This window comes from Tasmannia lanceolata, unplaced genomic scaffold (genome assembly GCF_043159265.1).
Source record: "Tasmannia lanceolata isolate RefF3 unplaced genomic scaffold, GAP_Taslan_0.1 ptg000006l, whole genome shotgun sequence".
In the NCBI taxonomy this organism is placed as follows: Eukaryota; Viridiplantae; Streptophyta; class Magnoliopsida; order Canellales; family Winteraceae; genus Tasmannia; species Tasmannia lanceolata.
In genome coordinates this window covers 47,542,612-47,568,343 of record NW_027518683.1, presented here as the reverse complement: position 1 = coordinate 47,568,343, position 25,732 = coordinate 47,542,612, and the positions used below count along the sequence as shown (strand labels likewise).

The following is a 25,732-nucleotide window of genomic DNA, read 5'->3' as shown; positions in this document are numbered from 1 at the left end:
TGGGATTCTAATAATCCTAGATGAAGAGAACTAATTGAATAGAAGGGTCGAATGGATGGAGAAAATAGGTCGAAGAAGAGTAGAGATTTATGGGATCAGAGAGAGATTCAGTCACATGAAAAAAAGAAGGAAAATGGAAGGAAGGAAAAATACCTTAATTAAGATTCTCAAGGATAAAGAACCCAGATTCACTTTAGTGAATGTCATAGGCTTCACACCTACATTCAAGGCCTCAATCCCTGAGTGCGTCACACCCTGAGGAAGAAAGCTTTCACGCTCATAAATTCTGATATCTGGAGAAAATCACTTTATTTCATTCATTCATCACATTTTGATGGTCCTAAAGCCTTGCATAAATAGCCTTTTCCACAACGTTGCAACCTAGGTTCCTATTCAAACTGAAATACTTAAACTTAATCTAATAACAGCCCAGACAACCTACAACTTCATCTAGCAAGAGTCCTAATTGAGTTAAACAAATAACACCTATCCTAAGCTACCTGCCTGGCTTACGAAACTAATAACTTCTCAATTAAATAAATAAAAACTATTGCATAAAAAAAAAAACTAGTCTAATGTAGGTCCAGGTTGAATGGACTCAGTATTAACTACCAAACAAGTTTTGGGCTGTTCTAAAGTCAAACAATTCATGGACTTGTATTGCCTGAACAATGCTCAACCCATGTCTAAGCTTCTTCAAAACCTAGTGGGGGCCCCCACTTGATTCATGTTTTTCAATCGGACATCTCCAGCCTCCTCTTGCTGAATTTGATCCCTATCGCTTTTTTTTGTCTTCCATTGATCACAATTGTTGTCGTAATGAAAGCAGTAATAGGTATTGACTGTTATATCTAAATGCTTGCTGTGTTCTCATGTTTATGCTCCTTTGTGATGCCCGATGCCTTTTCCTTCTCTATTGCACTTGTCTTTTTAACACTATGTAATACTGTATATTTCTGTAATTTTCCTATTATTCTTACCACCATCGCAGAGCACAGTCTAGTGGAAGCCTTTATCTTATTCTTTCACTTTTTAACATCAAAATTTGATAAGTAACCTTGGTGATTTTTTGGAGAACAAATGCTTGGTTATGTCCATTTGCATGTCTAACATGTTTTGTATTAAATGCTTTGACATGGTTCACTTTTTTTGATTTATTATTATTTTAATTTTAATCTTCTCTTATTTATTCATTATATTCTTTATTTGGTAGCAAAAGGAAAAGAAGACGAGAAAATGAAATGTTGCTTAGCATTCCACAGGTTGTTAACAGTTAACAGCATAGTTATAAATATTTGTCTTGGGAATATTTTGGGAAGGGTGTATCTTGAGAAATTTTAATTTCTTATGTTCGGATTTCTATCTGGATAAAGGCTGGAAAGACACATTATTTGAAAATGTATAAAATATAAAATGTTAGAAAAAATTTGGATGGTTCAGAGATATTTGTAACTACCATCACAACCCTCGCAAAAAAGTTGATATTTTTTGAAAAGATAAGAAATATTTGTGACTACGGTCAACATATCCGGTTTCACCGATTTTGTCCGTATTTCTTAAAGAAAAATTTCAAAGCCATTGATCTTGGCCGCTTCCCTTGATTGCATGAAATCATTTTGGTTCAAAGTCAATGGACATTATTGGTGTGGTTTAGTCAGTTTTTGGTCTGTACGATTCTTGTGGATGTTACTTTGTTCTTTCTTCAGTAGATTGATCTATGGCCAGATGCTGTAATTGAATTTATTTTGCTATTTTTCCATGCCTTTCTATTTAGATGAGTGATTATTTCATTGATGTGAGAATATCTTTTGTCATATACAGTTTTTGGGTCACAGTGGCACATCCATTACATCCTGTGAAGTTGACTGTAGCGAATCTTACAACAGATGGGTGAGTCCGTTACTTGTTCACTCATGAAAGTAAACTTGCTCCAATTTGTACTGGTGTTCATAGCTCCACTAGTATTAGAACTTACTCCACTAGCATAATGTCAAATTTCTGTTACTGTTAAAAATACCTTTAGAAATGCTTACATTTCATAGCATTATGTCAAATTTTCACGTTCTTGGCGTTAAAATCTAATTTCTATTTTCCACTTGAGTATGTTGTATTATATCAACTTTGAAGCATCCTAGATAATTCATTTTTCATTAAAGTATTGAAATATAGTTTTTAATCTATTGAAAAAAAAGATTTACAATAGTGAAAGTAAGACCGGTGGAAGATGATGATAGCCTGGTAGGGGATGGGGAGTCAATCGATGATTATGCTAATGATCCATCGCCTCAAAATGGAAGATCAGAGAAGGAACGGCCATGGGAAGAGGTGAAGAGTAGAAGAATGATTAGGATTGAAAGAGCGGCGTCGGAAAGAATATGAAAGAGATTGGGTCATCGGTGCTGTTCTAGATGCAGATTTCTGAACTTTAAATGGAGATCGATCTGTGCTAGATGTGGAAAAATATGGTCCTTTCGAGATTTGAACATTCCGAGTAGATCGCACTCTTTTGAGTTCTGTAGATAGTGCTCTTCTGAGTTCCAGTACCCTCGTCAAAACGTCAGCCTAATCCCTTACAGATTCAGATCTGGAGATGGATGTGAATGGTTCTGATGTGCGTGGAGTGATTGAATTGAAGGCTCTCCCTCATGCCATTTCTTTTGGTATCTGGGGTTTGCTTGCTAACAGATGGTCGGGTACTCCAGATATTCTAGCGACTTGGCTGTTCCGAGTCTCTGGTTTGTCTCCGGGATTGAAAATCTTCCCAATACTCTTTTGAGGTCATCATTATAGTACCTCAATACTCAGATATAGATTGGCTATTATAATGTTGGCGTAATAAAGTGTGATCTCCTTTTGAATCTTTATTGTGATGGGAGGATAAAACTGGAGAGAGCTGCAAATCCGAATGGTGGGAATTTGAAGGCCTCCCTCCTCATGCATGGTCGGAGGACAATTTCAAAATCATTGGTTCTCAAGTGGGGAAAATCGTAGAGATGGACTCTTCTTGCTTCTCTGATTTGGGATACAAATCAGGGAAGTTAAACATTTCAGCGTATGGAGAATCTCCGGACAAGTGTATCTTTTCCGGTCAGAATCGAGAAGATGGTATTCTGGATTAAAGGGAAAAAAACGCAAAATCTCAAAGTTCCTCGTCCTGGTGGTATCTGTGAGCAATTGGAGAGTCAGGGAGGAGTCAGTCGGTGAGAACGGCGAGGTTGAAGGTGAAGCGCATGATAGCATTTCGAAATCGGAATGCTATCGTGTGTCATAGGGGAGGTAATTAAGGCATGTAATTCCTTATTTGCTGCTTTGGAGAATATTCCATACAAAGATGCTTTGGAGCCCGTAAAGTTTGAGACAGCTGGCCGCGGTTACTATTCAGATCCTGGAAAGTCTCAAGATAGCTATTATAGCATGGGAAACTGCTGTCGCGATGCGGGCCCTGTGGTGGAGAAAACCCGAAGCGATGTGGGCCCAAGCAGTGTATCCAGGCCTATGATTTGGCTGACATTTTGAATTTATTGCTGACACACGTGTCGTGTCCGACATGACACTCGTGTCCACGTGTCGACACTCCTTTAGACACTTGAAGTGTACTGCTACAAGTGTCAGTAAATTATATATGTATGTACGTGTGTGTGTGTGTGTGCCATTCTTTCTAGATTTTTAAGGGTTTCCATGTATCCGTGTCGAAACTCATACACGAATCTGTGTCCACAAATCATGATTATATGTACTTTCTATTTTAGCCGTGTCCCCGTTTCTAAATTTTGGGAGTTTGTTGTGTCTGACACTCCATGTCTGTGTCGACACGCGATACTTCGTGTCCGTGTCGACATGCGAAACTCATGTCCGTGTCCACAAATGATAGATCCTGGCCCATTTCATCTTTTGGGCTTGCGTCAGAAACCCAAACCATTGCGATGTAAATGTCTTGCCCGTAAACTCTTGTTTGGTTTTTGGATCGTTCGATCCTCTTTCACTTGGCTCGTGTGACTTATCAACTCATCCATGGGAAGGGTTTCAAGGTCCGGGGAAGGAAAGCCATATTCCTCATCCTTGCTGCGAGGTGGATGCTTCTCTGGGTGATCTCATCTCTTTGATTCTGACCACTGAAGTCACTAATGGAAGTGGAGGGGTTTTTGAATGGCCAGTCTCTCTTGAAACCTCAGATCTCTGATGATGCGGCTGACATGGTTCTATTAAGTTGATGGTTCAAAGTTGCGGGAGATTCCGAAGACAAATTGATTGCAGATTGGGAAGCATTGCTTACTCTGGACTCAGGGTCTTTCAGCGTTAACCGGAGTTCTAGGAGTGACGGAATCATTCCTCCATTAAACTCATGTCGCAGTATTGTTGTTAATTCAGGATCTGGAACTCATATTACCAGATTCTAGAGTTCCTTGTTCTGTTTTTTATCCTTCCCCGCTTGATATTTCGATGCATTGCTCGGATGTTGAGATTGGAGGCGGTAATGACCCATTATGCCCTGAAAATGATGGAGACAGGATGGAGCAAAACCTGTCTTTAGTACCGAGCTTCAAGGAGGAAGCTTATCAAATAGATATGAAGGGTGCGGAAGATGATTTGATCAAACTGATGGTCAATCTTGTGTTATCTGCTTGTGAGGTTCTGGGATTATTACTCGTAACCCTTTTCCTCTGGTGCAACTCCTACCACCGGCTTCTTCCCTTTAGGTATATTGCTTTGTTAGTCTCAATCCATCATAGTTGATTCCAGACTTCAGGCTAGCCAATTCAGGAATCATCTTTTTGGAAGATTCAATATAAGATACATAGGATTCCTTCTGCAGATTATAATATCGTTCCTCAGCCCGTTTAGAAAAAGCCCTTTAGACTGCCTTCTGGACCTGAATACAATTGATGAAGATTCTTTCCTGGATTATTAATGGGCTTGGGGTCTTTGGAAAAGAAGGCGCAAGTAAAATTCATGCTTCGATCTCATTTACCAAATAATGTATGTATTCAAGAGAAAAAATTGTCGGAAATAAACAGGGTTTTGTTTAAAGACCTAAAAATATTGGTATTCCAGGCAGTTGAGATTTTGTGGCTTTGATTGCTGTTGGTGCGTCAGGGGGTATTCTAGTTACTTGGGATTCTGCTTTTTGTGAGCTTGTAAATTCTTGGATGGGGAGATTTTGTGTCTGTTGTTCCGAGGAAGATTGAAGACAGATCTGTATGGTCCTTTTCAGGAGTGTATGGTCCTGTAATGAGAGATGAAAGGTACATGCTGTGGGAGGAGTTGGAGATTTTTTGTGGTAGATGGAATTATCCTTGGTGCATTGGGGGAGACTTTAATGAAATCAGGTTTATGGAGGAAAGGGTTGGGTGTAATAGAATGACTCATAACATGGTAGCCTTTGCAGATTTTATTGCAAATCAGGGAGTTGATTGATTTGCCTCTTTCTGGAGAGCAATTTACTTGGGCTAGAAATTCTTCTTGCAGCCGTATTGATGGGTTTCTCATTAATGCTGGTTGGCTCGAGCAGTTCTCGGATATCTGTCAGAAGACACTTTCTCATTCAGTGTCAGATCATTGCCCCCTTCCGTTGGATCCTAGACTTGAGTCTTGTTGTCCTTCTGCGTTCAGTTTCGATTAAGCCTGGTTAGAGGAGCCAAAGATGGATGAATTGTTAGGAGCTTGGTGGGGTGAGTTAAGGATTTCTGCGCCAGCAGATGTAGTGATAGGGGCAAAACTGCAGCATGTTAAAATGAAAATCAAGGAGTAGCGGCGGGACAAGGGAAGGGAAGGATCGGAAAGGAAGTCATGGTTGATTTCTAGAATAAAAGAATTAGTGATTGCAGAGGAGGGGGGGTATTGGCAGTGTTGATGGCTTAAAGAAGGCGGGTAAAAAGAGGAACATAAGAGAATCTTGCTGCAAGAGGAAATATTATGCGTAAAAAATTCAGGGCGAGATGGCTTAAAGAAGGGGATAAAAATACAGCTTACTTCTATGGAATTGTTAGTGTTAGAAGAAGGGGCAACTGGATAGATCGATTGTTGATCAACTGATCGATAGTAGATGACAAGGAGGTAATTACAAAAGAAATTGTTGAATTTTACCAATCTTTATATTCGTCAGAAGCTGTAGTGAGTAGACCTAGCAAACGGGTGGGTTGGGCCGGGTGTCACCCAACCCATACGGGTCCGGGTGGTACTGGCCGGGTCACAAATGACCCGGAACTATTTTGTGAACCTAGACCCCACCCATATGGGCTGGGTGGACACGCGGGTCACACAATTTTTTTATTACCACACTATAAGATGATCCAAACCGTCCATGTGATGGGCCATAATGTAAATAGGTTGTGCCCAAAAAATCATTATCATAGGATGATCCTAGCCCTATGATATATGGAGGAATTGAATATTATTATTTATGGAAACCTCTATAGATTGGAGGGCTAGGATCATCCTATGGATATAATTTTTGGGGCACAACCTATTTATGTTGTGTTCCATAACATGGACGGTTTAGATCATCATATGATGTGGTCCGTACAATACTTTATGAAAAGTACGGGACTATAAGGGCTTACACCATATAAACTCTCGATCATTTGGGTTTTTTCGGGCACCTGTATAAACCTTGTAACCTTTCGAGCCTTGTCAATTGTGCTTTCTATGAGAGGAAACACATCCGGTTTGTCCAGGTGTTCTAAGATCAGATCTAAACAATGGGCTGCACACGGAGTCCAGAAGGAGGTGCCATATTTGATTTTTAATTTTTTTCCAACAGCTTTATAACTTGGTTCACGATCGGTTATAAACTGGACTATATTTTCCGGACCTACTTCTAAAACAATCTCATAAAAAAATTGGAATAAATGCATCGTCATTCTTCACTAGGCCAGATGCATTAATGGATTTTAGAAAAACTACTCACTTAGGACAGTACATCAAAAAGTTAATCAAGGCTCGTTGTTTGGTGTCTGTCCATCCATCGCCCATAATGCTACAATCACTGAATTTCCATGTATTTTTAATGTCCACCAAATAGTTGTTTACTTCATCTGCAGTTTTCTTCAATATGCTCCCCCTTCGATCGTGTGGTGAATTGGAAATATTGAAAGGCAGGTTGGCATCATAGCAAAGCTGCCAACTGCCATGTTTGACCGATCTACTGTTTCTTTTGTTGTCAAAGCACTTTTAATGCTTGGGTGGGATCCAGGGGTTGTTCGTGGTGCAAAATAATCTCTGAAACCCTCAACAATACCCTTGTTTTTCCTCTTTGTCCCACTTGGTTGTACAACAGGTTCCTTCCCCTTACGCCTAGACACAGGTGGTCTCCCACTGTCAATGTTCTCTCCCTCTCCCTCCTCTCCCTCTTCCTCTTCCTCTTCATCTGGTGTAGCATAAAAACCACCTACCTCTGCTCTAGCAATGTTCTTCCTAGCCTTTTCTTTTCTGTTTGCTTCTAACAATTGCTCCATTTTCCATCTTACATCGGCATTGACTTTTAAACATGCCAAAACTTCACCACGAACACCCGCTAGATGTTCTTTAAATCGGGTTATACCTCCACCCTTTATGAGTTTATCACAAAAAATGCATTTAACATTGTTTCGTTGACCTAGAATCACTAAGCCATATGCCTATGCCGGGTCATCCGATCTAGGGTGTTGCGGACCCAATGGAGGAGGCTCCTCCGGAAGGTCCCGTACTCATATTGTATTTTAATAAAAGAAAAAGAGAATTACTTAAGGAAATGCATTTAAAGAAAGCTTGTGCAACTTATCTCATTAAGTTGTAGCCTTTGGAGGAGTCAGAGAAAGTAGAAGCCTTTAAAGTTGAAGCCTTTCACCTTTGGAAATGGAGGAGATAAACCTTTGGACTTGAAGCCTTAGTTGGAGGAGATAAGCCCTTGTGGAGAGATTGAAGAAGCTTGAAGTGTGTATTTGAAGCTTAGAGTAGAGAATAATAAGTAGGAAAGTGTAGAAGTGAAGTTTGTAAGAGAAGGTGAATGAGTTGTTGGTGGTGAAAAAATGGTTAGAGGGGTATATATAGAGATTTGGATGCAAAAAGACGTCAAATACCCTTCCAACGGCTATAAAACAATAAAAAAATAGGGTAGAACGGTAGAAAAGACCTCCCAACGGTCATAATGCCATTTCTGTAAATTTTTTGAATGTTTTCCATTTTGAACAAATTATGGACGAAACAGGGTGTTTCACCCATTTCGTCCGTAATTCCGGTCGTAGATGGAATTTCGGCCGGAATGACCAGAATGGACCGGAATTTCTGCCGAAACGAAAAATATGGGGTTTTCATTATGGATTCCGCGCCGGAACCGGAATTCCAGTCCATTCCGGCCAGAACGTAACATAATTGATAAGGTCCAGTCCAATTTTTAAGATTCTGGTAATAATATATTTTTCATATGTCAACTATTCTTTTCTTCGTTCAAGCTTTCAGGAACATATTTGCATCCTATTTGCATGTGAGCTAGTTATCCCCTGCAGGTGGATGTTCACTTTGTTAGGTAAATACTTCCTTTTGGAGTAGAATGAAAGCATGGGCCCTTCTTTTGTTTGGAAACCAAACATTTCTTATTTACGTTTACGCCGCCTCCTTTCTTTAGCAACATGATCTTGTAGGGTCAAGGCTGCGCCTTCCTCTTCAATTTAGCTTTCTTACTATCTCCTTTGACATGATGTCTTCACAAGTTTCACTATCAATGATTAGGTTACATACCTTACGCTTCACAGTGCAACATGTTTGAAGATGTTTTTCTTAACCAATCATCATCCACTGTAGTCCTTGTCATAAACTTCGATTTCATGACCCCAAGAGGTTTTCCTTGTTCTTCATAAGTAAGATGATCATCTTCTTCATCATGAAGCTCCTCGTCTTTGTAGCCATTGGAATCACCTTCAAGTTTTTCCTCTTTAACATAGCTACCCATGCCTTGGAATTTCTTGAGGGGTCGTTCACTTGCCTGCCCTATGTTTGTCCTCACAGTATGGAGCAAGAGTGATAGACAATCGTATTAACTGATTACTTTGTTTTCTGCTCTTTCTCTTTCCAAAATTTTGAGGTTACCCATCTTCCTGTCCATCATCCATGAGCAACAAATCCTCCAACAGTCTTGCCTGACTCCGCATGCGCGTATGTATATGGTAGAATGCCTATAGCTGCCCTCTTTGCCTTTCTCCAATTGTAGCGTGTATTTGTTCTTATTAGTATTAACACCAAGATGTTGAACCTTTGCTTCTATTAAGCTGTTGGTCAGTAATCTCCTCTGAAGCAAACACGAGAATTATCATATCATTCACATATTAGAAACAGGAGATCTCCTGGAGCAATCCATAAGATTCATAGGGCCCACTCCGGCAAATATCACATATAAACACCCTTTTACAGCCCTAATTGAACCATTATTGGTGAAAAACGTGAATAGCAACCCAAGATTAGGCTTTCTTCCTCCTTCCTCCTTCCTCCTTCCTCCTTCCTCCAACCTTTCTCCCTTCTCTTCCCTTCACACTCCTTTCTTTCTCTTTCTTTACTTCTTTCTTATCTTTTCTTGCTTCTCCTATCTTCTTCTTTCTTCTCTTTCCCCTTCTCATTTCTCATCTTCTATCATTACTTCTCCCATCTTCTCCCTTCTTACATCCTACATATGTTTTTCTTCCGTTTCTTCTTCTCACCCATTCCGGTTGGGTTTATAAACCGTTCCTCTTTCCCCGCATCTTTTTCTTCTACATGATCTTCTTTCCCTCTTTTCTTGATCTTGATCTTTTGTGGATCTTGATCTTCTTTTCTTTTCTTGATCTTGATCTCTTTTCTTGATCTGAATCTCTCTTCTTGATCTAAATCCCTCTTCTTGATCTCGATCTCTTTCCTTGCTGCCTTACACATATTTTCTCGTTGATTTCGTTGTTTGGGTTGCACACGAGGGCATTTTCTCCACTTCGATTCCATCCATTGTGGGTTGCGGTTATCTTGGACTGTTTCCGGACCTTCCCGGCTTCTCCACCACCCTCTTGGACTTCCGGCATACGAGATTCAAGGTCTATGTGCTGACTTTTCTCGGTGGGATCCTTCCTACCACCATTTGAGCCATAGCAGACCCTATTTTGAGTCACTGGGTACTCTTAGGACTGTTATCTTTGCATACACCTTTTCTTTTGAGCCTATTTTCTGTAGTTTTGGTGGTTTCATTGGGTCCTTGTTTTCGTCCTTTCTTTATTTTCAGATTGTATCTAGACCTTACATTTATTGCTGCCCATATTTGTCTTTATTGCTATCTTATGGTGTGACTTGCTGTGGAAAGTTTCACCTTTGGACATATTTAAGATCATTGATGAAAATTATTTGAAGGCGGACTCCGAAGTAAAACCTCAAAGGCGGATTGATTAACGTTTTGAACTCTTAATCTGAAATTAGGACTTGCTATGCTTTTTTATGTAAAGATTAACCTATTAAGCTCCAAAAGGTTCTCCGGAATAACCTATGAACCCTAAGGTTTGCATTAGTCCACTATTGATATATGCCAATCCTTCCACTTTCTCCATATTAAGTTCAAGGCCATCTTCTAAGGAGACATCATAAGCGTAGGCCACTTGAGACGATCATAAGCGTTAGTCCATTATTTTGACGCTAGGCCTTTTGAGTTTGATTTCTTGACCAAGTCAATCATCTCATTAGCTGTTTAAAACTCATCCAGAATTTTTTGACATTCCACAAATGTTTTAATTAGTTGCCACAATAGGTGCCATTAATTCTTGGTTTGAAGAGAGACAATTTTTATTTGAATTTTAGAAACTACAACTTAAACTGTTTGGCCTAAATTCTTTAAGGGGTTTTGCAAAAGAAGTCTTCTACTTTGCTTTATTTACAAGTACCGAGTCTTCTAGTTTAACAATTTGCAAATAGAGTCGTCACATTTGAGTGAATTTTGCAAATAACATCATGCAATAATTTGTGACCAAAACACCCACGGTGAATTTGACTCATAAAAAGACCAAAATGTCCATATATATGTATGTATGTATGTGCAAGGACGAAAAGTACATTATGGGATAGACTGAAATACTCGTGACGCTCAACGATATGTTTGGATAGAGTTGACTTTTTCGTATCATTCGTAACTACGACCCTAATGCTTATTTAATTGACTTACCTACTGCTATGGATATTAGTAGGGGTGGACATGGTTCGGTTCGGTTCTGGGTATACCCAGAACCGAACTATATATAATCGGTTCCCATAAATTGGAACCAGAACCGAACTTGATCGGTTCGGTTCGGTTCTAGGTTTATCCAACCTTTGATCAAATAGAGATATTTTGCCTAATCTTATATTTTTCCTAATCTTCTTAATAGAGAAAATTTTCGTGTGGTCTTCTACTTTCTAAAAAGGCAAAGAAATACATTAAAGAGGGGGGGGGGGGTGGTGAATTTATCCTCAAGCATAAGTAAACCATTCTCACGGAACCGTTAGGGGGTATTTTATCCGTTAGGGAGCGCATCACGCTCGTTCTCGGTTCCAAGAACCCAAACCCAGAACCGAACCATATATAATCGGTTCCCAAACATCTGACCCGGAACCGAACCAAATTGACCGGTTTGGTTCCTCGGGTTGTACTCGAACCATGTCCACCCCTAGATATTAATCCCATCTTCAATGTGGACGACCTTATTCCTTGTTTAGTACCTTTGAGCTCCCTACTTTGTCGACCGATGTTTCTACAGGTCATACTACAAGTTAGACTGCTAGCTCTTCTGTTTTAGCTCCGGTGCCTGTTGTTCCACGTCCACCTATCCCACCGCCTCATGCCGGCCAGATTGAGACGATGTGATTGTCGCTTCACACCATGACAGATTCCAGCGTTATCTTGTCAAATGGCGTCGATGGCCCGATTCAGACGCTACTTGGCTTACAAAGGAGGAGCTTCGCTTCCTTGACCCTGACCTGTTGGAGCAGTACCACCTTCATTCTCCAGAGAAGATTCTTTTCAGTAGGGGAGTAATGACGAGGATCGTAGGCACCCGCATCATACTTATTCTAGACGTGATCGTAAACCCATGGGGAGCTCACAAAGTGACATAATTGCCCCTTAGAGATTTTACTGTATCTACTGCTTTTTAGTTGCCCACTTATATGCACTTCACCATCTCTAGTGAATAGGAATCACTCTCTATCTTCCCCTTATCAAGAGTGTTCCAGCATTATCTCTCTCAGGCCCAACGAGGTTGACATCAAAGTGGTTGTTCTTGCGAGGAAGGTCAAGCCAGTGCCAGTGCCGGTACGGGTGTTGTAAGTCTTTCTCAAAAAATGGTTCCTGTTTTCAAAGGAGAAATTTTGGGGTTTTGGAGCATTAAAATGAAGACGCTATCCATGTCTCATGATTTATGGGTTCTAGTTGAGAATGGATTTTCAGATTTTTAGTTTCAAGATGTAAGATCGACTGCAGCTCAAAGAACCGAGTTGAGAAAAAAAAAAAAACTTATGTGAGTAAAACACTACTGAATGGAACATGGAACGGAGCAATACCCAATTTCTTGGGTATTGCTCCTTCAACGCCTCGTATACACTAACACCAAAGTATTATCCATTTGTAGATGGAGCTTCGACAGCAGCTAGGTCTAGAGGGAAGTTGCGAGCATTATGTTCATGCATAACTTCCATACCAAGGTTAGCACGATTGATGATATTAGCCCAAGTGTTAATAACACGACCTTGACTATTAACTATAGATTGGTTGAAATTGAAACCATTTAGGATGAAAGCCATGGTGCTAATACCTAAAGCAGTGAACCAGATACCTACTATAGGTCAAGCAGCTAGGAAGAAGTGTAAAGAACGAGAATTGTTGAAACTAGCATATTGGAAGATCAATCGGCCAAAATAACCATGAGCAACGACGATATGAGTTGTTTCTTCCTCTTGACCGAATCTGTAACCTTCATTTGCTGATTCATTTTCAGTGGTTTCCCTGATCAAACTAGAGGTTACAAAGGAACCATGCATAGCACTGAATAGGGAGCCGCCGAATACACCGGCTACGCCTAACATGTGAAATGGATGCATAAGGATGTTGTGCCCAGCATGGAATACAATCATGAAATTGAAAGTACCAGATATTCCTAGAGGCATACCATCAGAGAAGCTTCCTTGACCAATAGGGTAGATCAAGAAAACAACAGTAGTAGCTGCAACTGGATGAATATGCAACAGCAATCCAAGGGCGCATACCCAGACGGAAACTAAGTTACCACTCACGACCCATGTAACAAGCTACACCAAGTAAGACGTGTAGAACAATTAGTTCATAAGGACCACCATTGTATAACCATTCATCAGCAGATGCCCGATATCAGGCCACTGGAATAAGAATAGTTAGAGGAAAAGAATCATCTTGAAAACGCTCCAAACCTGATGAAGGCGAACCTGAAGGGTGTGATTCAATCCATCCTCCTATATCTCGAGATTTGAGCCGAAGCACTGGTAAGAGCGGCGGAACGGCCGTTAGCCCTCTCGGATCTTGGGGTCGAACCGTAGGAATTGGATAGGTAGTGGGAGCCGATCCTTCAAACGATCTAAGTGACGCCGGTGAAATCATAGCTTTTTATTAAGGCAATGGCCAATGACTTTCTATTCCTCTATCTCCCGGATCCGAGAAGGTCCGTGATTCAACGGATGGGAGCCCATTCCGATTTTGATGGCAACACCGGATGGATGAAGCACTGGGAACAGAGGGAAACTATCCGATCAATCAAGGGAATGCGGGGGAGTGGAAGGGACGGCGAGCTATATCGCTACTGGTTCTGAAACCGAACTTCTTATATCCACTTCTAAATCTGTGTATATATAGCAAGAGCACTAGTAGCAACATCACTCCTGATCGACGCTTTTACCCTTCCTTACCCCTTTCTGCATGCGTGAGAGCGAGAGTCCACCTCTCGATCCTGTCGAGCGATATAGTCTTCCTTCCTCTGATCCAGTAGTAGGCGACCTCCCTTCCCTCGTGTCCGGTTCATCCGGTCATGAATTAGAGAGATCGGTTTAGGACGATCGATTGGCCTCTCCCTCCCCCATACCTGGAGGGATATTGTATAACCTTGCCTTTAGTCATTAGGGCGAGTAGCTAAAGCTCCCCGGTTGGGGCATTCATGAAATACGACTGAACCTAAATCCGTGGCAGGTCGTGGAAACATCTTTCTCGGGCTAGAGGTTGCTCAATATCTGCCGAGCCCGACCGGGCGATCCGACCATCCATCGGCTGGGTCATCAAGCAGGGACCTCGGACAAGAAAGACCCTCCTGTTTTTCATTCTCTTGTCGTGTCCCCGCTTGCCGCCCACCGGTTCTGGGAAGGCTATCGAATGCTATTCCATTCTCGATCTTATTTCCGATACACCTCCTTCCTTAAAATAAAGAAGGGGAGATCGTAATGGTGGAAATGCGGATGGTCCCGGGGTGGATTGAAATCTATTTCCAATTGTTAATACTTCGAATATATGCGTTTGAAAGCTATCGACCGACCAATATAGATTCATATTACCCCACCTTCCTTGTTGTTGGTTCCTCCCGGGATAAGAGAGGAGCAAGCATCGGAGAATGGCAAATAGAAGTGGTTTGCCCACCCCAGTAGAAGTTGTTCATGTCGATCCAAGGCATGAAATAAAGGTTGCATTCCCGGGTTCAACAGCACTCCTTCTATGGGTGGCATTAGAACTTCCCTCCCCTTCTGCAATTGGTATGGCTCCCCTCCAATAGAGGAACCGATCATCATAAACAAGAGAAGATGGATGGATAGACCAGCTCTAGGGATGACGGGAGAAGGAGCCAGCTAGAAGAATTATTGGAGAGAGGGACTAGCTAGCCCAGCTGTAAGATTAGCTCGATGAATTCAAAGCCTGAACAGATAGAATAGTAATAGATCAGCCCTCCCGTGGCTAGATGGCATCCAAGCTCAACTAGAAGTCATATTTGCCTAGCATTGGATAATTCCTGCTATCAGTTGTTGTTCCCTTCCCAGCCCTCAAGCTACCAGCCCCCTCCGGATCGAGGGAAGATACAACTTATCGGTCTCCTCATCAGCCAATAAATTGTGAAATTCATAGTGTCCTTTTCTCCATATCTCTCGCCGCCGGTGCCCCACCATTATCTGGCATAGTTTGTTCAATCCGTTCCAGCTCCGGGAAAAATTCTATCATCTAGTATGTCCTACCCTCAATATTTTGAAAATATTATCTTGGGAAGGATATGCTGTATGTAGAGCAATATGTTGTTATAGAACAATCTTTTATGTGATCTCTATGTAGTTATTGGATGTTGATGTTTAAATGCTCTCCTTATCTTCTGTTTCTTTTCACTGCTGTTTTCTGATGTGCTTTGCTTGGGACATTTTTCAGAACAAACCCTGTCCAGAATGTGGACAAGACATTTCAACTGACAAGGGAAGACCGAGACTTATCACAGAAAACAGAATATGATCTTCAGGTTGGTTTCCATCCGGTTTATGTTTTCGTGGTTGCTTTACTCTAAATGAATTTTTATGGTCAGATGCTGAAGGGCTAGATACAGATTGCGGACGGATAAGATTTTTAGTTTATGGAAGCTGTGTGTTCTCTATTATGTTTCTCAGAAAATAGGGAATGGATATTGTTACATGAAATCGTGTAGGCAAACTCTTGAAAGGATTAATAATTTGAGATAGGGTTCTCCTTTGGTATGATTCATGAGAAACAGGTTATTTGATTCGCAACTGTTAATTTTCTGCCTTTCTTTTTGTCGAATATCAAATGAATGCCTTCTTGAAGCTTTGTATCACTTCTAGAAGTTTTCTCTTGGAACTTGGCTCGTCTACCTTTTCTGGCTTCTGAATTATCAGAAGAATTTCTACTTTTGGTTTTGTGTATTTAGGCTTTTCTGTGATCACATTGTTTGGCAAATTGAGGGGCTGTCTGGATGCAGGGAAAGTTTTCCGTTGAAAATGAGCTTTCCAGCATTTGGCTAACTCATTTTCAATGGATTTCCTTTCTAAAATAAGAAATTTCCCTGTTTCCTAGGTAAATTCAGCCCTGCTAGACCTGGGTTTTTTCCATGGTTTTATATTTCGGCCGATTTTGGTTGAGACCGAAACCGAAATTTGGTGAAACCCGAAATTTCGAGTTTTACCAAATTTCGGACATTTAGGCCAAAATTTCAAGAAATTGATTTTTTTTTGGTAAAATATATAGAATTTTTTGGTAAAATATATAGAATTATTCTGAAAGTTTGGCTGAAATTTGGTAAATAATATGTTTTTCATTACTGGATTTCAGCCAAAATTTCAGTTTCAGCCAAGACCGAGATTTATGCCGAAACCGAAATTTAACATGGTTTTTCCCATGGAAAAATTTCCACAAAATTTCTTTGCTTAATTCAAATGAACCCTTCATAATTTTGTGTGCGACTCCCTAAATCAGCATTGGTTATGATGGTTTTGGATGAAACAATTCTCAAAAGTGCATCTATTCAATTTGGCTGTGATCTTTTCCACCCATATATTTGATCTTTTGAGTTTAACTCGTCCAATCCTTCTATAATGGCATATTGTCTTTCAGGCTTGGTGTATTCTTCTGAATGATACAGTTATGTTTAGGATGCAATGGCCACAATATGCAGAACTGCAGGTTAATGGTACGGAAGGCTTCTATCCTTTGTGCAATTATATGAATTTTTCCTATCATTTGGGTGTTGGATTCCCAGGATAGACATTCACACTTTTTAAGTTTCTTAGGCTTCAAAGCATGGTGTGGTTTCTTTCAGATGGTAGTGCTTGCAACACCAATATTTTCATCACTCTGTAACTTCCGCATAAACACTAAAAGAAATGAAACTGTTGGATGATGTAGTTTGTATTTTCATTATTCTTTTTCCAACTCGTTTTTGCACTTGTTTATGTATGTCTCTGTGTCACTATCATTAATTTGTGTTGGTTGCTGTGTAATAGTATTTTTGTATGGTTTTTGTTTCACAATCAATGGGAACAACTCTGGTCCTGTATTTATTGGTATTAGAATGAAATCAACATGTTACTTATACTGCTCAAAAGATCAATATGTTATTGTCGATGTTACATGGCTACATATACGAGCTATGTTGCATGGCTACGCATATGAGTGTTGGAATCCGACACTGGTGTCTGGTATCGATCATTGGATTCTGATTTCCTAGAAAAAAGGATTTGTGGATTTGGCTAATTTTATTTCTTTTACATGATAATACGGTTGTATATTGGGAATTTTGGTAGGCTGAGTAAATATAATGTTTCATGAATGTATAAACAACTTTCTATTGGGATAGATAAAGCACAAAACATGTGATAGTTGGAAAATTGTTGTAGTATTTAGAAAAAGAAGAAGAGATGAAACAGATCTTAAAGTGTTGAAGTGGATGCTAAAGTATTGGAATCCGACACGTATCCGACACGGGTACTTCACCGATTCAAAAGAAATCCAATGTAACATACCATGAAAAAAAAGAGAACTTCAAAGAGAAAGCGAACAGAAATACGACACTCTGCTGTGTGTAGACTGCATCAGGTTAAAAGCAACTGAAAACCAATGGTTAGCTCCAAGGTTCTGAAAATCGGAATCAAATCTTAAATCGCAACAGGGTTCGAATCGTAAATCGTAAGATTGTTTTCAGATTTATATAAAAAATAGAAGAAATATTAAAAAATATAAAAAGGTAAAAAACAAGTGTAAAATGAGTAATTATACATTTTTCATTCAGAATCATTAATTTAAATATATATTGAGTAATTGTATATTTTTCATTCAAATCATTAATTTAAATATAAAATTCTTTGTTTAGTAACCAAAGCACAAACTATATTCATCATACAATAAATCATTGTATAATTTATCGAAACAGTAAACAAAGCACATACTCGATTCTATAATCATCTTCTTACAATTAATCATCGTACAAAGAAGTGTCAGCAGTAAACAAAGCATATTGAAATGATTTACCTATGAAATCACAATTAGTTCTCAAAATTCAAAACAAACATAACCTAAATAATTGAAACATGAAACAAACAGGGGCTAAATCATGTGAAGGATTTCCATATTAAGGCTCTGTTCGTTTTGGATTAACAAACCATCAAATGTACCTGTTCGTTTTGGATTTTGAGAACACATTGTGAGTCCAACCAGCTCTCATAATACATAACAAATATGATCTAAATCATTGTTGAAAGAGAGAAAAAAACCCTGCAACAGGGAAAAAAACCTGCGGTTGGTATCGGTAAGTAGGAAGGATGAGGAGAAGAAAAAGGAAATAAGAGGAGAAAAAGAAGAACAAAGGAGGAGAAGAATAGAATTAGGGTTTTCTGGGGCGCAGGGTTTATATACGATTTATTTCTAATCGTAAAGGGCCCACCACGGAAAAATAAGTAAAAAAATAGAATAGTAATTTTCTTTTAAAAAAAAACCGTGCAATTTTTTACGGGAAATGATTATCCCTTCCAATTTGAATCGTTTAACCCTTGATTCGATTTGAATTGTACGATTTTAACAACTATGGTTACCCTTGGCACCACCTCTTAGCTAACTTGTCTGCTCTCAAACGTATTCGATTAAATGAACCTGCATATCTTCACATGTGCGTGACATTTCTTCAATAATGTCTGCTGATCTGCTGAGGAATGGAGTCATGTCTCATTCAACTAATAATATTAGACAAATTTCCTTCAGCTGTTAGAGGACTCGTAAGATTCTTAGAGAATGATTTGCTACTTTGGAAGAGCACTTAATAATATTGGACAAATTTCCTTCAATCATTTGTATACGTTTCCCTTTATTACCGTGATTTTACAGGACTTTCACCAAAATTTCAACCGAAATGAAACCGAAATTTAAAACCTTGGCTCATGATAATATCATGATGTGTGTCTGCGCGTGTGTGCACAGTCTATTACTCTTTCAGTGATAAATCAAGGAGAAAGATGTACAAAAAATATTATTCGTGGAGACTGACTGTGTGGGGGCAGCCGTGCCTTCGTGTGGACCGTTGTTACCTCCTTTTGTGGATTGTTCTGACTTCGTGTGGACTGCGTGCTCTCATGAGAACTGTTGTACTTGCATGTGGACTTTTGTGCCTTTTTTGGTGGACTGTTGTGTCTTTGTGTTGGTTCCTGTGCCTTTGTGTGGGATGCTGTCCCTTTTTGTCTGCTTTGCTTTCATGACAATTGTTACAACATAGTGTGGATTTCTATGCTTTGATGTTGGCTGTGGTACCTTTTGTGGAATGATGTAGCTTTTTTGGACTGTGCGTCCATCAGGTAGCTTGTTATGTCTTCATTGAAGGCTGTGCTGCTTTCGTGTAGACTGACGCTTCTTTGTGCAGATTGCGAATTTCTTGTGGATAATGGCATCCTTGTTTGGACTGTGTTGTGCTTTGTGTACCCTATTAATTCAGATTTCAGAGAAGATTTCAGTATGGCATAGTTCAGTTTCTGTTCGATTTTTGAATCTCTGTAATGAGTGAAAGAAACATGGTTTCATAGTTCGGTTGCCTTATATCGGTTTGGGTCCCCTCCGAAATCAGAGTGCATAAAAGTAACATTTGTTACAAAATTTTGTTGGAAATTTCAGCATTGTCAGTCGTATTTTCATAGTTGTCAAACTTTTACGGGTCGTATGAGTCAACTCTCGAGTTGAGTTGAGTCGTTGGGCTTTCTAGTCGAGTCACCTGGACAACTAGCTTCTGCTTTTTTTTTTTTTGAATGGTAAAATAGAAAAAGGCGACTAGCCTTTGTTGAAGACTATTATGAGTCATTTGGTGACTCTTACGAGTCGCTACGAGTTGAGTCGAAAAACTAAGACTCTTACGAGTCAAGTCGAGTTGAAAAACTTGGAAGTCGGAACTTGGTACTTAATTTTTATTTTTTAATGGTAGGCAATTGCATGAAATGAAAAAAAAAGATCGAGGAGGTATATACAAATAATTAGATAGAAAAGGAAAGACAAGAACAAGCCTCACTGTAAGGGTCAAGGTGGAACGAAGTCAAATAGCTCCACTCTCTCCCTAGAGACACCATATCTAGCTAAATTGTCAGCCACACCATTAGCTGACCTCTTAACATGATGGAAAGAAATCGATGTATCCCCCACCCTGTCTTAGATCTCATCGAAGAAAGAGGCAAATCTCTAAGAGAAGGTATGATAGCCACTAAACCACCTCTTGTCACATGGAGCGGGCCTCCTTCTACCACTACATTATTCAAATCTCCATTCTATAGAGTAAGAATCAACATGAATAAATCCTTGGTGTGTTGCATGAATCTTAATATCTTGCGGTTGAATCTCTTTCCTTAGTTCTTGAATTTAATGGATCACATTCACCAATTAAATTTCCGGGTCTTCTTCTAGAGGATGAGAACCTTAGCGTACATTACTGGGACTCGGTGGTTGAGAGAATTGAATCCTGCCTTGAATCTTGGAAAGGGAAGTATTTGTCTCTCCCAGGAAGGATTACCCTTCCCAAAGCTTCTTTCTGTAATATTCCAACCTATTTCCCGTGCCTTTATAAGATTCCCCCTAGGGTGGCAGGCTGAATTAATGAGATCTTTCCGAATTTCCCATAGAATGATGACACTACTTTTAGGAATTTCATCTAATTAATTGGGAAACTGTGTGCCAACCCAAATTTGAGTGGACTAGGAATTAAGGCTATTAGATCCCAAAATGATGCCTTTCTGGCTAAGTGATTAACAATGAGGATTACGGCCAATAATTAAGGCCTGGTATGTATCCTAGTGTCACGGGGCCATTTCGTCCAGCGCTGTTCGCATGGCCTATGGCCCGTGACTTGGTCTATCAATGTAATATGTAAGAGTCATGCCAATGCACATGTTGTAGTGGGGACGTAGTCGGTATTACATCCGAAACGTATCTCGTCTCGTTGCGTCTTGAGAAGTTGTCATTTATAGCACCTTTGGTTGCCACTAGCCTCTAAGTGAGTAGGTTTCTAAAGCTCTTTTCCCTGAGAGCTTGGTTGGCCATCGAGTGGTGCATTGCTAGTGCATATCCTAGCAGAGATTCCATTCTAGTCAACGGGTGATCGGGGATCCTTAGGAGTAGTAGTCCTTTTGGCTTAGTCCTATTGTAACTTGTTCAAGAATCAGCAATAAAGATCAGCATTTGCCTATTCGTGTGCCCCATTATTTTGTGCTTGCTTGAAAACTTAGCATTTCTCCTTTTGCTTGTTTTGTAGGTTTGATCCTCACAACCTTGCTAGGCTTACTTGCTTGTTGTGAGACAACGCAAGTGACGCACGGACTTCACCCCCAAACGGAAGGTCCGTGACACTAGGCTAGGAGAATGTCAGGCTAAAAAATCTCCAATTTGGGAGAACTAGTCTGTGTTTTAATGATTCTCTTCTATTTTGTCTTGCGTTGGCAATGAATTAAAAACCTTCTTTAGGTTGGATGGTTGGTGTGGTATGATGCCTTTGGCCATCTCATTCCCCAACCTTTTTGCCTAAGACGACAACTTGAGAGCTTGTATAGCTGATTGCACTTAGGATTCCGGGTTAAAAATGTTATCACTACTGCTTGAAGGTAATCCCTTGGAGTTGTGGATGAATTCTACACCCTTCCTCAATCGTTGGCAAGCTCTATTTTTCTTTCGAGAGCTTGTAATCCCTTGTTAGAATTGCGGATTAGTTCTTTTTGCCCAAGACAACAACTCAAGAGCTTGTATAGTTGACCCTAGTTCCATGGGTTCTCTTCCTTTTGTAGCTCCTTGTGGTAATTGCGATGCGGCAGAGGCTGACTTTCAGGCAATTTGGACTGCTGTCAGATTAATGTTGTGGATTGTAGTAGAGAAGTTGTGGATTGAGGGAGGCTCCTCCCGTGGTGGTTTAGGCCTTCTGATGATCGTTTGGCAATGCACAATGGTTCTCTTTCCAGTGCTTGCTCTTTGTATCTTTGCAGGTGGCCCTGTGAGCTGTTTTTTTGGTACAAAAATCGCATTTGTTCAGAGGTAGGGAGAGAGGGCACTGAACTTTCTCATTCGTAGTTCTAAATCAGCTGATCCAACATTTTGTTGCATCTTCCTTCACAATCGAACGATTAACTTGCCCCTATTCTTCAGATTCCTCCATGAATTTAGTCATCGTAAGGGAAATGGTTCTTCTCTTAAGAAGATTTGAATCAAATACCTTTTTCATATAGTTTCACATCATCTTTGATATCCTTGATGGATGTGAAGGTATTTGTTGGTGTAGGAGTCAAGATGAAATTATCAAGTATACAATCACATGTTCACAAGCAGGGAATAGACATTCCATGTTCACAAGAATAAGCAAGATAGTATACACAAATAAATTTGCTGGTATCATTTTGATATACAGAAGAAACATAAGCTTCACTACTCACATAAATTCTTAAATGTTACTATCACTCAAATAAATTCTTAGAAGTTAAAATGAAAACAGTAGCACTTTTTCGCTCTCAAAGTGAACCATGGTCTATTGATGCAAGGTTCAGAATTATCAAAATTACCCTTAGGGTATCTTCTAAGGGCTTTGGATTTTGTATTACATTCCAGTCAGATGATTAGTGCATCCTCACTTTTATTCTTTAATCAAATCATTATAGTAATCTCATCTGTCGGTATTCTTCATTGAAATGATTTTGTGGCGCATATTTCTCTTGCAGTCTAGTCATATATTTTTTTTCACATTATATATCTGCAGCTGTCCCAGTCCGAACAACTAATAGGCCAGGCTCTCAACTATTAGGAATTAATGGCCGTGATGATAGTCCAGCAGTGAGTGCCTTTATCTTCTTGTACAGCATTTCTATGAATGCCATTATCTTGGCTGGAGTCCTTTTCCTACACCTAACAAATTTCTACATGTTTATTCGAGTTTCTGTTTTCACCCCTCATCGTTTTTCTTTACCCTTCTCCCTTTCAAATTAAAGGTTTATAAAATTTGAAGAGCGTATTAAATAGTTTCGCCACGAAGTTATTTCCATCATTTTGTGGTATTTATGTTTGCAGATCACAACATTCAGCAGGGAGGGAATAAATAAGATCTTTCTATCAGGATGTGATACTCGTGTTTTTTGTTTGGGAGTCAGACTTGTAAAACGGCGTACAGTTCAACAGGTACTCTTTTAGAAAATAACCCTATGTTTCTATTAAAATGAGGTAATCCAATTGTTTAGCATGAGGGTTTGCCCCTTCAACAACGGTAAAAGATTCTTGTTATTTAATGCACATCAAGCTCCTTTTTTAATCGTCTTAGTTGATGCAACATAAACCTGTAGACACTGCAAATGAGGAACTAGAGAAGGAGGTTGACCTTCAATGGAAGAAGTTTCATTAAAGTTTCATTTGAAACTTCTTGGATATTTTTCTTGGGTCTTAGAAAGTATCTATTTTGGAAATTTGGGGACTGTTTGAAGCTTTTAGAGGATTATTCTTAATTGAGAAGGTTTATATTGAAGCAGAAAATTGAGTCATGATTAGTTTATATTTGGAAAAATTCAAGCCATAAACTTCATTTCTAATGGAGATTTGGGTTATATTTTAGACTATCTCAACAAAGCATTTGTCCCAAACTAGTTGGGGTCGGCTAAATGAATCCTTTAGAAAAATTTCATGAAGAAGGTGAAAGGAATCTACCCAGCTCTAATCCTGGCTCTAGTTGGGTTCTTCTACGTGGATCATTTTCTTCCATTCTATCCTATCCAAGGTCATGCTCTCTGTTATGTTCCTAGCTATCAAATCTTTCCTCACTGTTTCTACCCAAGTTGTTTTCGGTCTGCCCCTACCTCTTTTTACTCCATCAATTTGGCATGAGTCGCCTCTTCTCACTGGAGCATCCAAAGTTCTACGTTGGGTTATTTTTTAGAATGTATATATTTTTGTTTTTAGCAGAATTTAGCTTTTGTTGGACCTTTTAGATGTGTTCTAAAATTAGAAAGAGTAGAGGAAAGGTCTAAGGTGTTTGTCTACGAAAGAATGTGTTTGGAGGTAAAAAGTGTCTATTTAAATGATCCAAAATATTTTTTCTGGGAAGGTTTTAATGAATTACGATTTTTAAAGTTTATGCATGTCATCTTCTGCTTCATTGTTTTGAAAAACATCACTCGTATGATCTTGTTTTCTCCATTATGTGACTGTCCTCTTTAAGTATTCCTTGCTGTTTGGGTTTATATTTCTTCATTGTTTGGCTGTGAGATACTATCTCACTGGTATTACAGCAGGTTACATATTGTTGTATTAGTTCCTGATTATTTTTTGTGATAATTTTGCTTTGTACGATTATTTTATACGAAGGCGCTTCCTATGGGGAGGGGCTATTGATAAGAAAGGAATTCCATTGGTTAGTTGGGAGGAAGTATGCAAACCCATGAAAGTGGGTGGTCTTGGCATTAGGAGAATTAAGGAAACCAATCAAGCACTGTTAGGCAAGTGGTTATGGAGATGTGGAGAAGAGGAGAACCAATTGTGGGCAAAAGTGATCGAAAACAAGTATGGATCATGCATTGGACATTGGGAATCAGAGGACAAATTCGGGAAAAAGGGTAAAACTCCATGGAGGGATATATTATGCTTTAAACTAAAATTCATGGAAGGAAAAAGGTTTAGCGTATATGACGGGAACAGAGTTCGGTTTTGGTGGGATAAGTGGTGTACTGTCAGACCTTTGAAAGAAGAGTTTCCGTAGTTGTTTGCATTATCAACACATGAAGGAGGTAATGGTGAAGGATTGCTTTATCAGAACAGATAACAGCGTAGTGTGGTCTCCATCTTTCAGAAGGAATTTCTTTGATCGAGAACTTGAACGGGTAGAAAGACTATTTCAGAATTTGGAAAAATGCTACATCAAGTTTGCTAGGAAAGACAAAAGGATCTGGGTTTGGAACTTAGATGGGGAATTCACGGTGAAATCATTTTACCATCAGCTCCTACCTTGCCTCGTTACCTCCAAAGTAGTTAAAGTATGGGACATAAAAGTACCACCAAGGGTAGCTATTTTTGGTTGGGCAGCAGTGCTTCAAAGGATACAAACCATTGATTTCCTCAGAGAAAGAAATATTTTGATATTCAATCATTGTGCTTGGAGGATGGCAAAACAGTAGATCACCTTCTAGTTCAGTGCAAAGTGGCTACAGTTATTTGGGGTCGATTAATGGCTAGATTCGGGATTGCTTGCGTGTGCCCAGCTAAATTCTTGTACTTATTTGAGAGTTGGGCTATGAGTCCATGGAAGAAAAAAGGCAGGATTCTTTGGCAAGTTAGCTTTTTAGCCACGATTTGGGTACTTGGAACGCAAGGACCTTTAAGGGATATTCAAAGGGAGCACAATTTCTATTTAATAACGTTATTGCTTTAACTATATCTTGGGTTAAATCAGTAGAGTGCTTTAGATTTGTATCGGCTTTATGATATTTGGCATGTTTGGAAAGAGATATGCATCGGATCTTCAAATAAATTCAAAGTAGCTCAGAGGTGGTCGGCGCCCATGTAAGGAAGTTTAAAATGGAATTTTGACGGCTCTAGTGTTGGTAATCTGGGTCCTTCAGGTATCGGGGTCTATTGAGGGATGAAATCGTGGTGTACTATTGGCCTTTAGAGGTCCTATCGGAATAGCGGACTCCAACGAGGTAGAAAAACACGCCGTACATCATGGAATTAATTTGCTTCAAAATGTTGACCTAAATAATGTGATCATCAACGGTGACTCTCTCAATGTCA

The 25,732-nt window shown here is 39.6% G+C and overlaps 1 protein-coding gene across 6 annotated transcripts in view; it reads left to right on the top strand.

Moving 5' to 3' along the window:
- The window catches only part of LOC143880411 (E3 SUMO-protein ligase SIZ1-like), a 63,960-nt gene that overhangs the window by 24,529 nt on the left and 13,699 nt on the right, over nucleotides 1-25,732 (top strand). For all 6 annotated transcript variants that reach the window (XM_077383396.1, XM_077383397.1, XM_077383399.1 and 3 more), the window contains 5 exons: nucleotides 1,822-1,890; nucleotides 15,380-15,467; nucleotides 16,574-16,649; nucleotides 22,719-22,792; nucleotides 23,027-23,134. In XM_077383396.1, the coding sequence (XP_077239511.1) occupies nucleotides 1,822-1,890; nucleotides 15,380-15,467; nucleotides 16,574-16,649; nucleotides 22,719-22,792; nucleotides 23,027-23,134 (415 nt within the window). The remainder of the gene's footprint in view (nucleotides 1-1,821; nucleotides 1,891-15,379; nucleotides 15,468-16,573; nucleotides 16,650-22,718; nucleotides 22,793-23,026; nucleotides 23,135-25,732) is intronic.